Source organism: Odontesthes bonariensis, chromosome 23 (genome assembly GCF_027942865.1).
Source record: "Odontesthes bonariensis isolate fOdoBon6 chromosome 23, fOdoBon6.hap1, whole genome shotgun sequence".
NCBI lineage: Eukaryota > Metazoa > Chordata > Actinopteri > Atheriniformes > Atherinopsidae > Odontesthes > Odontesthes bonariensis.
In genome coordinates, this window is record NC_134528.1 from 24,607,014 (window position 1) to 24,620,156 (window position 13,143).

Consider the following 13,143-nt stretch of genomic DNA (forward strand, 5'->3'; position numbering starts at 1 on the left):
CTGTTTGTCTGATTTCAAAATGTATTCACTTGTCTTTAAGGGCCCAGATGTTCTGGCTCCATCCCGTCTAAAGCAACTCTTGCATCATCATGTTCCGGCCAACTAATCACTTTTCATCTGATATAAACACAAAAATAAAGGAAAACATGCCTTTTCAGCTGCCCCTTGTAGTCTGTGGAACAACTTAGCAATTCACATAAGAACTGCTATAAGACTTTAGAAATATTCCAGATGCAACTGAAGACCTGAACTTTCCTCATCGGCATTCGGTTAAAGTAGAGGTTGACACCTTGATTTTATCTATTGTGTTTTATTGTGTTTAGAGAAATAATAAGATACTTATCTATTCTATAAAATGGGAATGAGATCAACTGATGGATAGCTTCGGTTTCTACGATTAAAACAGCCCATGATGTGAATACAGTGATGCTCCATGCCTGTTGGGATTTGTGTTCATCAGATCAGGTGCCTTTTGGCAAATTCCCAACATTCATGTCATGCATATTTTACTTTTACTACACAGCATTTCTTCTGCATCCAGCCTTTATGTTAAGCTTTAGGCTTAAGTGCTATCGACTCCGGCTAAATGTTTACAACTGTGGATTTCACAGCAGGCATTTCAAAACTATTCCCACCAAACAATGTCTAAATTGGTTACTTGAGATAAGAGCAACAGTGTGTACCTGTCGGCTGGAGAAGATGAACACGAGGGCAGCTCCAGCAGCGGTCAGACCCCAGGTGAACAGAGTCCCCAGCAGGGCCTGGGTCACAGGGCTGTAGCCTTCCAGCATGGTGCCAGACCTACACGAAAGACATGGCAGACTAACACTGTACTCGAGGAAGTGGCAGAGGATATCTTCCTTCCTTCTTTCAGGACGGATCCATAGTGTTAAGGGTGAGTGGCTTTAAATGTTCCAGCAACTTTCCAGCACTTTGGAGCGCTCCCACCAGGCTAAAAGCTTTAGCTGCAACACCTTCAGACAGTTTCTGTCTTTGATGGCCAAATATCTTCAAGACTGACAAAGTGCACAGGCAAAATAAAATAAAAGAAGACTAAACACACTTATACTGGCTCCTCTTAAATCCACATGTGTGTCCTTAAACCTTGAGATTACCATCTAGCACACTCCCACTTTGCAAATGAGCATCAAATCCTGTTTGCTCTGGATTGTAATATCCTGGACCTCTCTATTTCCATTTATGTGGCCAGACCCATTGCTTTATTCTTCTTAGACATCCATCAGCACACAAGTTCAACATACACAATATGTGTCTCTTTGGCACTCATATAGCATTACTTTTTAAACTCTATTTGTTCGTTGAATATTCATTTTCTTTTAGTGCGTCCTGAACTAAATTGTGTGTACAGACCACTTTTGTTTTAAATCAAGCCAGAGAGACTTGCCAAAAGCAATAAGGGGATGATGGTAAATGATGTAACTCGGTGTAACATGAGCCACAACAAATTGTGGTCGTAGCTGTGTATCAAAATAAGCAGGAACCTATTTCGACTTCCTATGAAATTCACCTTTCCACATAAAAGTCTCTTTCATAGGCATCATGTACATTACACATGCAAATATTGACATTAATTGAATATACTTGGAATAAATTTGGGACGCTAAGCTACATATACTTATTTTGTACGTGCTCCGAGGTTGCATTTGGTGATATCAATTTAATGAAATTCAACCAAATGACAGATTTCATGCGGGGTTTTTTTGTTTGTTTGTTTGGTTTTTTTTATCAAAACGAGATGCATATACAGCTAAAACATGACTTCATTAAAGCTCCACTGTCTGACAGAATTTGTTTCCGTACACCTTCGTGAACAGACTCATAAATACTGACACATACACACTGTGCATTAACAGGGAGCTCAGACAGAGGAGGGCCAGCCGGCTAACTTTAAATTCTTGGCCGCAGGGTATTACATTAACGGAACATTTAACTCAAACGCGGTTTGTGTTATCGTGAACCAATATAAATGAATTCGGCACAGATAAATTTCGTGTTTGCCATTAGTTTCAGGTCTACTCACTTATTCCCAGTGGCTCCAGAGAATGCTGTGTATTTACTTCCTACTTCCAGGTACACGTGTCTATGACACTAGAAGCCCCGCCTCTACTCGCAGCCTATTGGCCCATCCTTTGGATAGAAGCAGCAGCGGGGAAAGCTTTCAATCAGGACAATTCAAGTTCAATTCAGTTCAATTAAATAAATATTTATGTCATTTTGGGATAAAGAGCAAATGCTGACCACTTCATGGAACATTTTTTGCAAACCTGTCATAATAAAAAAGTCAATGTGTGTGTCAGTGGCCATGATGGGATGTGTTGTTGTGCTTCAGTATAAATGAGAGATACTCATACTTAGCACTCTAGTCAAAAGGGAATTAGTGTCCTTTAAACTTCAACATATTCATTTGAAGCATTGTTGCCTTATTAATAAAGATTCTTCAAACCATGTGTTGCGCTAATAATAAACATTCCAGCAGAACAAGACCTAATGACCTGATCCTTAAAATATCACACATGAATCAGTTAGTAATACCTTTCTTCCTTTGAACACTTAAAGTAGTAGTACTATTCTCAAAAGAGGACTTTACTTGTAATGGATTTTTATTTTCTCTTTTAATAGGAGCTTTTAAATGCTTCCCCACTCTTTTTGCAAGTGCACATGCATGTTTGAACTCTTTGCTGTGCTTTGACAAGGACCAGATTTTGAGGACGTCGCTGGGGAATTTTCTTTCACTATTATAGAAATTTCCACAAGTGCCGCTGTCATTTATCTCCAAGGAAATTCCTGGGTATCTTGACCCCTGACCTGTAGACTGATCAGGCACATTTTAAGCTTTACTCCTCGCTCAGAATTTCCTGTTTCCCAAACCTGGAATATCCTGACAGCCCCACAGCACAGAGCTTTAACACATCTGACATGAATTATTTGGGGGTTCAGTCATCAGTCTGGCTGTTTTATGTACATGCACACCCATCATACCAGCCAATTACCAGGGCTTTGTTTGGAAGTCTTGTTTTTCTTTATAAAACGACCATGTGGGATTTATTGTATTTAGTTATTTACAGCAAAAAATATTTTGTTTCCACAGAAAGCTGACTCATCATGTTTGTCCCGGGATACTCTTTCATTTAAAAGAAATCACTTAAAATGTTCCAGTAACTGCTTTAGTGACGCTGCTGGGGTTTGACAGAAAAAAACCTCCACAGTGCTGGATAACATCAGCTAAAGATTTGAGATTCAAACCATTCAAGAAGAATTTCTGTCCCTGCTTTCTGTTTCGAGCTAGAGGTGCTTGAATTGCACCCAAACATCTAACTGTTGACTGATATTGGATTGTGGATATATATATATAAATACTGAATGCATCATTATTGTTGCTCTTTCCTTTAAGGTGTTGATGAACTTTTGGTCCTTATGACCTTCATTATCATCACTACCTGGCACTTAGATTTAAATAACAGGGTCATTTCCTCCAGTACTTGATTATCCACTGTGTGGCCTAATAAGACAAGAGCTCAAGTTGATTCAACAATAGGCTAAAAATTCAAATAACTCTCATATATATGTTTTTAGTAGACAGCTAAAGTAGTAGAATAAATGGTATAGACTTGAAATGCAACTGTCCGTTATGTATGTTGCATTTATCTTGTTTTCTATAAAAGTCTTTCTGACAATTCCTCAATGGATTTCTGTCAAAACAGGATTATGAACCGTTTGTCCAAAAGGGCAACTCAAGAAACAAGTCCTCATCCTTTGATCAAGAGGAGCTGACATCAAATACGAATCTGATTTTCTGACGTGTTTGAGCCCTGTTGTTTTATGCAAATAAGACTTCATTGCATCTTAAATATCCCAGAGTGGCATTCTTGATAATTAGTGTTGCTTTTTTAAGCTTTTGATGTCCCGCTAATCCTTAGAGTTACAATTAACATACAAGGTTACGTTTACATAACAAATACACGGTTGGGGTTTGAAAACTATACAATATCACAGACTACACCATTTAATAAACGACATTGAGACATGAGACATGGCAATAGTCGGGATGGCTTTCCATCATTGATGAAACAGTAAATTCTGGATCATATCAGCTACAAACTGAATCTAAAGAAAAAGCAGGTCATGCAGCAAGGCAACGATCACCGAGCACAAACATCACTCTAAAAGAAGTAGAAGATCCATTTTTTTGGAATGTTCAAGTCAAAGTCCTGACATTACGAAACAAGGAATGTGGAGGAAGGACCTGAAGTTAGCAATGTGTGTGAGGGAACCCTAACATGCCAGTTAAAGCTATAAAGGGGATTGAGGCAAAATCAGTTGAAATCACCAGCCTTCACAGAACATAGGAGTTGATAAGTCACACCGGACACAATAAATCCCTTAAGTGAAATATTTAGATGACACCATGGAAGCTTTATTTTCAGCACTACTGCAAGTGCGACATCCCTTTGAATATTTCACATTTACATCACACACGAGTGACTCTGGGTTTTTTTTTCTCAGTGTTGCTGGGAAACAATAGGAAGATGAAAATAGCCTGGTTCCAACAAAACAATAAACAAGACAAGCATATTTTCCAGATTTCAACATGCCGAAACTATGTGTGGCATTCCATTTCACGTAACATATCTTACTGGCAATGCTCACATATGAAGCAATTTAGTCAAAGCTTTATAACACTATCTGATTCACATTTTGCTGGAATAATTGTAGCACCACATGCAAGCTGCAGATGGTCCCTGCGTTTCATTTAAGTCTTTTATTAGTAACACCAGCAGCTTGTCTCGGTGAAACATTAAGATGCTTTACCACTTTGGTACGGACTGAAACAACTCAAAAACAATTGGATGGGTCACCTTGAAATTTTGCACAGCCATTATTGACCTAAAAAGGATGAACGTCAGCATCTTTAGGGATCCTCTGACCTCTTCTTTTAGCATTGTTGTGTGGCTGCAACAGTTTAGACTTAATATATTTCATCTAGCATAGATATTTAGGTCCACTTAGGATTAAATCAAATGGCTTTACAACATCTGATGTTTTTTCAAAATAGGCTTAGGGCTGGCCAAAATACCTTGTTATTCAGTTAAAATGTTTGACGTCCACAAGAATGGTGGACAATCTTGGAGAAATACTAGTGATTCTTTTTAACCCTCTTGTGATTTTATAACTTTCCTCTTGCACCGTAGTACCGACAACTTTGGTTCAGAGTGAAACACTCAGAGAGACAAACTACTGGGTGGATTAGTGTGAAAGTTCAGCAGAGATCCTGGTCAGTGGAGGATAAAGTGTAATCACTTTGGTGACCGCATTAGGGCACCATTAGCAGGTCAAAAATTGCATTTGTTCGAAGAAAGAAAGGACTACAATCTCTAACTAAATCCCTTTTACGTCATCAGCTGTTCTTCGGCAAGCTAACAATGTAAAGTAATGTATTTTAACACCAAAAGCCGCATGTTCAAACAGTATGTTTTAAGCGTGGGTACACCCACTTAAACAAGCTGATTAAATCCTTTCCAGTTGCTGGCAGTAGCAGGGACGTTGCCAGGCATACAGCTGTACGGGGGCACAGGCCCCCAGCCAGAACACCACCACCAACACTGCCTTACTTATTACAGAAAATGAGCCTGTACTGGATGTATAAGAACATTAATTCAAATTTGCCGATCGGTGTAATCAATCTCTGGGCTCTTTTGTCCGTGAATTGTTGATGTCAGATGCAGAGCCTCGGTCTGAAACAATAAGCTTGGTAAACATTAGCTTAGTTTCTCTAAAAACTCAGTGAGCTGCTTCCACTCTTGTAGCCCTGATGCTAACTGTCATTGAAAGTCAGCATGTGCACCCGAGTGTTGTGTTTGCATTACAATAAATCGGCATCAATCAATGACGCATGAAGGCAAGTAATATCTGCAATTACAGCAGTCATTTGACACAGGACTAAATGCTGGTTAACACTTTCTCATTGTGCTCAAAAGCCAGAAATGACCTGTTTTCTCACAAGTGTTAAAGGACAATGTAACTTGTGTTTACTATATATCCTTATATAAGAAATGTGAATCAGACATTTTCACATTAGCTGTCTTTAGGCGAATAAACAAGGGCAGTATCATCAGAAGGTGGCAGTATAGGTTACATTGCCAGTGGTTGTGATTCAGTCGAGGCAGCAGCTGTGCTAACCGCTGAAACCGCTAAAACAGTGGTAGACATCCAAGAGCTTCTCTTCAGGATTAACATCTGCCATGATGTGCAAATTATAATTCCATTCCCACTAAAGCTCATCCAGTCTTGCTCGAAACAGGCAAAAAAAAAAAAGCACCTTGTGTGAGTGTGTAATGTTTCTTTTGCGCATTAGTTGAAAAAACTGAAATAGAAACTCGATTATTGTTGGTATTGACAACATTAATCCTACTTTCAACATTAATCTAAATCCTACTGTTAGGATTTGAGTAAATGTTTCAATGTGAATAAAATCATAGTTAAGGTATCAATATGTATGTATCAAAATGTTGTTGAGGCACTTGATGCACAGAGAAAGAAAGTAGAGAGAAAGTAGTAAAATTACCCAAACACTCATACCACACAACAGTTACCTTCTATTCTCTTGGGAAAATGTCCTTCTTGTTCATGTGCTCACTCACATACCACAGAGAGGATTGTGGATACGATTTGGGTGGAACGCAGCTACATATTCATGCACCAGATTTTGATAGTTACCTCTGTCACATAAACATCAGAACATCTGCATCACTTCAGATGCAGTGCACGAAGCAATGTTGCTGTTTTTTGCATGAGTCCCTGTGACTGACGTAACTCGCAACGCTGAGATAAAACACAAAAACACAAATCTTTGCACGGGGAGTTTTATTTACATTTCAGACTGATCCACCAAAGTTCTTGTAGGCGTTCTGGCGTTAAAACATCTGAGCAGTTTTTTTGCCCACAAGTCATTGTAAGCACGTGGGAACTATTTATTTATTTATTTTTTTTTAATTTGCACAGCTTCTGCACACTACATTCAGTGTGCCTTGTTAGGATTTTGTTGTGCTCTGTTGAGTAGTTGAAATTCCCGGCTGAGGATTCTGACAGCTCTATGAAATGGCTGAAATGGCTGGTTCACTGTACTATAATCGAGTATATCATAAGCAAGTGGGTCTTTTTTAACAAACCCTGCATGTGAGAAATGTCGCAAGTACTAGAGTTATAAATACCGTGCTGTCCAGTGCGGGAAAGCACTCCTGTCAGACTTTTAAAGGAGATCAGTCAGACTCATTACCAACTTTCAATAAAAGGTCCATTCCATGATGTTGTCAGACACTTACATCAATCTGAGCCTGTCGGTTGCCGTGTTTGCCAAGTTTTATTATGCTGTAACTATGTAGAGGTTGTCTGTCCTTATGTTCTTGCTCAGTTCTGATCCTATTTTACACCTGAACACAAGAGAAAACCAGTTGAAAAATCCCAGATTCTTTTTTTTCAAGGCCAGATTGTTTCGTTAAACCTGGTTGGAAGGCAAAAGCTTTTATAGCTGTTCCTCTGTTCTCTCAAAGGTGCAGTAAAAAGCCGCTCACATAGAGAAGGAGGAGATGTGATAATTGTTTTGATATGGGGACAACTGCAATGACAGAATGTCACACTCACTCGTGCTGAGCAACAGTGACATTAGAGTTTGAGACTGTCAGGATCATCCCAAGACTTATTTGATCTCCACAGTCGAAGAATAAACCTCTCTTTTTAAAGAATCAACACAACAAGTGAGCACAAAGAATGCAAATGGAGTTCAAAGCTGCAGCCAGTGGAAGTAAGAATCCTTTCATGTCAGACAAAGTGATCATGTGAGAAAGCAAAGTCCTCGGGGGCAAAATAAGACCTGAAAGCAGAGCATTTATTTATAAAAAAAAAAACAATTCTGATACATAGCGAAGTAGCTTTGAGTTTGCCAGTGTCAGAATTGACATTTCATCTCCACATAGCTTATCCGCTTGCTGCAGACAGCTCTGCAGCACGTGAACATGGATGCCAGCATGTCTGTCGAAACATCACGGGGAAGTACTGCCTGTGAAAAATGAAGCTGTCAAACGTGTCCAAATTTATCACCATGAAACCAAATGTTTAGAGTGGCGGTTTTATGTGGGAGGGGGGCTGGGGTCAGGCTGGGATGTAGAGGTGTTGGTCCCAGCCTCATCGGGAGTTTAGACAACAAATGCATTTTCCTCAAGTTAACTGAGGCCAGTAAAAGTAAGACAGATGATGTGTCTTGAGAAACATTTGTGAAAATCTGATGAACGAGATGATAGATTTCATGATGAGCAATGACTGTCGCTGAAATGAGATTGAATCAGTGAATGAATGCTGAAGTGATGAAGGGAAAAATCGGCTAGTTTAAACTGAGTGTTGATGGGAGGTGGCGGAACGTGATGAAGGACTGTCTGGTGGACTGTCTGGTGGACACTCCTGGGGTATTCCAGCTATGCGTGTCGGAGCAGCAACAGGACGGAGGTCATCGCTCATCCAGTCTTCACCACCCTTCAACCCCTTCCCTTCTCCCTCTCTAAACTTTCTTCCATCTTTTTCTTCCCTTCCTCTCCTGTTTATCCTCCATTTCTTGGCCACTTTTTTCATCCCGGTAAGAAAAACAAGGCGGGAGGGCTGGAATAGCAAAAAGAATAGCATCCCATGTCAAATGTCAAAAAAACAAAAGCTCTGAGAAAATAGATAGTGGGTTTCTCCTTCCTGTCGGCAGATTTACTTTAGTCTGGGCTGCAAAGGTGAGTGGCCAGAGCAATGAGATAGTGATATTATCTGTTTAGGTTGAGTTGTGTGACCCCCTACTGAACTTTGAAGGAACACAGGAGGCTTTTCTGCCTCCTGTGTTCCTTCAAAGTTCAGTGGGGAAGGAAGAAGGGGGACAGAGGGGTGGAGGGAGGTGACACAAAATGGATGGCAGAAGAGGAGGGGTGAAGTAAACAGATATGAAGGGGAAAGAGGAAAAAGTGATGGAAATAACAGTGTTACAGCAGAAGGGGCCAGGGTTTACCTTGGAAACACCAATACAGACAGGCGTGAGCTAAGCTGGAGTTTATCACAGTCTTCTGAGACTGATGAACAAGAGGAGGGAGGTGCAAGGGAGGGTGTCCCACACATACAGCAGCAGACACACTCCTCACACATCGAGGGGGGAAGAGATATAAAAGGACTCCCGAGGAAAAACAGCAGCCAGGCAAGCGTCCGAGCGGCTGTCCTGCTCTTCTCCACCCTGCTGTTTTATGCAAGTGTTTTAGTGTGTGTGTAAGAGAGCGCAGATGTGTATCACAGAGAAACGTGCTGTGTCCTCCACAAAGGGATAAACTTTTTTTTATTCGTCAGAGGATAAAAGGAAGTCACGATTGACTGGATGCACTGGAGTTGATAAGTTGCTGAATCCTGGAAAGCCTGGTTTGATTTTCAGGTTTTTCAGTTGAGTTGTTTACACATCTCTTGTGAGAACTTTTTACCTCCAATACAAGGAGGCAAGGGGTGACTCTGCACACAGAGGAATTCCTTCTGAGCTGCCACTGTCACTGAGGCTTTTTTTTCTTCCCTTTTTTCTCCTTTTTCTATTGATTTTCAGAGGTTGAGCTGAGGTACAATGGATACGTCATTTCTGTTAGATATGGACAATAATCACACCTATGTGGAAGAACATTTCTACTTTGAGGACAATATTGATGGTTTTAGCATCACAATAGCCATTCTCTACCTGGTGGTTTGTATTGTGGGGCTAGCTGGGAATTCCCTCGTCATCATTGCTATTTTGAAATTGGACAAAATGTCATCTTCCACAACAGTTTACATCTTCAACCTGGCTCTGGCTGATGGACTCTTCATGGTTGGTCTCCCGTTTATAGCCAGCCAGAACTTCCAGAACCAGTGGGTGTTTGGCGACATTGCGTGCAAAGCGGTCATGGTCCTGGATGGCATCAACCAGTTCACCAGCGTCTTCTGTCTGACGGCGATGAGCATCGATCGCTACATGGCCCTGGCCGATCCACTTCGGCATGCCCGTTGGAGAACGCCACGCTGCGCCAAGATTGTTTCGGCACTCCTGTGGCTCTTCTCCCTTATCACCATCCTCCCTATGGCGCTCCACTTCTCAGCTGACCGAGGCTTGTGCATCCCAGACTTTGTCTCGGACACGTGGTGGCTTGGTGTCCTCTCTTACACCTTCGCCATGGGCTTTGCCTTACCGTTTACAATCATGACAGCCTCCTACGTGGCCATGCTGCTCACCCTGAGGTCCCAGCGTCACCAAGCCTCAGCGCCAAATCACGAGGGCCAGCGGTTTGAGCAACAGGTCACCAAAATGGTGGTCGCGGTGGTGGTTGTGTTTGGCGTGTGCTGGCTGCCATTCTACACCCTCAACTTTTGCTCCCTGTATCATAGTGGCCTGGTGCTGACTTTTGCCAGGGCATTTGCGTGTGTGGTCTTGCTGTCGTACTCCTGGAGCTGCGCTAACCCCATCCTCTATGCCTGCCTCTCTGACACCTTCAGGAGGCACTTCCGCACCCTGCTCTGTCCTGTGGCCAAGTCATCTCCCAGCATGCAGTGCAACACCGAACGGTATGACCTAAATGACACGAGTATGCGAGATGTCACCATTCTGGCATGAAAAAGAAGGAAAAACAGACTCACTACTTTACCTAATTTCCGGTCTTTATGCACTGCATGATACTTTTGAACTGTATTTACTCATTAGGTGGTTCTTGCTTTGACTTAAATAATAAAAGTTTTTTTTCTCCAATTAACTTGGAATGTATCAAAAGCATATTATTTTCCTCCAAGAGTTTGTTGGACTGTAGTTAATCAGATTGTCTTTCCTACTGACTCTGGATTGATTTGCATCTTTGAAATGCATCTTTATTTTTTAAGAATTGTCTCAAAAGTAAGTGAGACAGGTTTTTCGGCACACTGTTGATCACAAGCTTCCCTGGTTGAGTAGTGACTGTGAATGATTCTGCCCGTCCGATGAGGTCACCCTGTACTTTTTCAGAAATGAGTTGATGAAATTAGTTAATTTCTTTTTTCTTTCACAGTTGAATAATAAAGGAGCAAAACTGCTAACAAAACACAGCAAATCAATAATATTTTGATCATTTTCAGAGTTTTTTTGTAGAACTTTTTTGCAGAACTGATTAGCTGTTACGCAAAAAGAGTTAAGTTTGGATTGGTGGAGTGTAAACAGAAGAACAGGGGTCATACACCTTAAGGTTAGCTCCAGCATAGACATATACACATACATAAACACCTAACAAATAACATTGCCAAATCTCCCTCACCTGAATTACGTATTACACTTAATACTTGGTAATAAGTGTCGGAGGGCATCAGATCAGCGTGTTTGTGCACGTGTGGCCATGAACGTGCACTTTCATACCGACAGCTCAGGCTCTCTGTGGGATTCTATGTGATGCACTTCAGAAAATGACCAGAATTAAATGTGAGCACATCAGCCCATTGTGTGAAGTGTATTCCCTATGCAGCATGTGAAGAAAAAAAAACATTTAATCTATGTTCCACTTCACTTCTTGAAGTCTTTTTCTCCTTTGTGTACAACATGTCTGAGCTGATTGTATTTCAGTGCTGAAAAATAACCGACAACATTCGTTGTATTTACATGTGGGTGCAATCTTGAGTTCAATATATTTCATTATATTTCAATTTTATGCTACTTTTTACCTCTACATTTATATGATAGCTATTGTTACAGATTCCTTTGCAACATGTAATCAGTTTGTCGAATATGCCTGTATGCCTGCATGTATAATACACAATATATCCATCACTATATACAGAAGTAGAAATTACTCAGTCAGCTGTGACACACTGTGATGCAGAATTTATGTAACACAATCAATGTGTAATGTTCCATTTGACTCTTCTTTTGAAAAAAAAAAAAGCACTTTTGTTTTTTATCATTGATGATTTCTAATGTATTAAAACTGAATGCCAGCCTGAATGGAGTCATTTCACAGTGCGATTGATACTAAAGTCTGTGTAAATAATTCGAGAACCTCCTCCAGCAGAAAGCAAAGAGACTGAACACATCCATGTGAACACTAAGAAGGTGAAAGGTCAGATCCAGAGACATTTGGCTGATGAAAAAGAAACATGGAATACTTAAAAAGAAGTGTGCTTTTGTCATATAGATGCACAGAAACAGGATGGAGGACAACAACCAAAACAAAAAAGTGGATTCCTAGAAAAGCTTTGAGCTGTGAAGTGACAGTGAAGTTAATATTTATGAATGAGAAAGAAACTGTTTGGGACAGTCTCGTATTTTCATCGTGTGTTTAAGCGTGCACCGGATATATGCGTGACTGATTGTAAAACTGTTTGTCTGTTTAATCCGGTTATGTTACAGTCAATCACAGAAAATACAAGCTTTGTTAACGGGGCTGTGCATGGAAACATCTGTCACCTTGTTTTGGAAGAACTTTTACTGACGTAAACAGAAGGTACTGCCTATGTAGGTATCAGTCCACCCCACAGAGGGCTGATCTGAAAAATAACCAACACTCAATTCAAGTCAGTACAGTTCAGTTTATTGATATAGTGCAAGTGCAGAGCATAAGTCCCCTCAAACCACTTTAAGGAGAAGGTAAACAAGTTAATTGGAATTCCAATTTTGTCCAATTCATTCACCCAGCAGTCGAGGCCTCGGAGCATAACCTGCGGAGTGGCTTAGCCCTAACTATGAGCTTTATCAAAAATGATCAATTTTGAGCCTAACCTTTGAAGATAGTGAGGGTGTCTGTCTTCTGAACCCAAACTGGCAGCCGGTTTCACAACACACTGTAAGAGCTGAAGGCTCCGCCTCCCATTCTGCTTTTGAAATTCTAGGAACCACAAATAGGCCTGCAGTCAAAAAACAAAATGCTCTGTTGGGAAAATCCTAAACTATGAACTATGAAGGAGTTATAAATTCTATTCTGGATCTTACAGGAAGCCAGTAAAGAGAAGCTGAAACTGGAACTGTATCATCCCTCCTGCGATTCTCATCAGAACCCTTGCTGAGGCATTTTGGATCAGCTGGAGGTTTCTCTGTGAATTTCTGGGATAGCCAAATAATAATTAGTTTTTCTGCAT

At 40.7% G+C, this 13,143-nt stretch overlaps 2 protein-coding genes across 3 annotated transcripts in view; one reads left to right on the forward strand and one right to left on the reverse strand.

Annotated features, from left to right (window-relative positions):
• Positions 1-2,097, reverse strand: part of slc39a11 (solute carrier family 39, member 11) — a 192,926-nt gene extending 190,829 nt beyond the window's left edge. For both annotated transcript variants that reach the window (XM_075457533.1, XM_075457532.1), the window contains exons 1-2: positions 2,042-2,097; positions 684-801 (exon numbers count right to left, since the gene is read on the reverse strand). In XM_075457533.1, coding sequence (XP_075313648.1) covers positions 684-791 — 108 coding nt within the window. In that variant the 5' untranslated portion in view covers positions 792-801; positions 2,042-2,097. The remainder of the gene's footprint in view (positions 1-683; positions 802-2,041) is intronic.
• Positions 2,098-9,646: 7,549 nt separating this feature from the next.
• Positions 9,647-10,750, forward strand: LOC142373971 (somatostatin receptor type 5). The gene has a single exon (XM_075457458.1). It carries the CDS (start codon positions 9,647-9,649, stop codon positions 10,664-10,666), a length of 1,020 nt encoding a protein of 339 aa, XP_075313573.1. The 3' UTR covers positions 10,667-10,750.
• Positions 10,751-13,143: the final 2,393 nt, after the last annotated feature.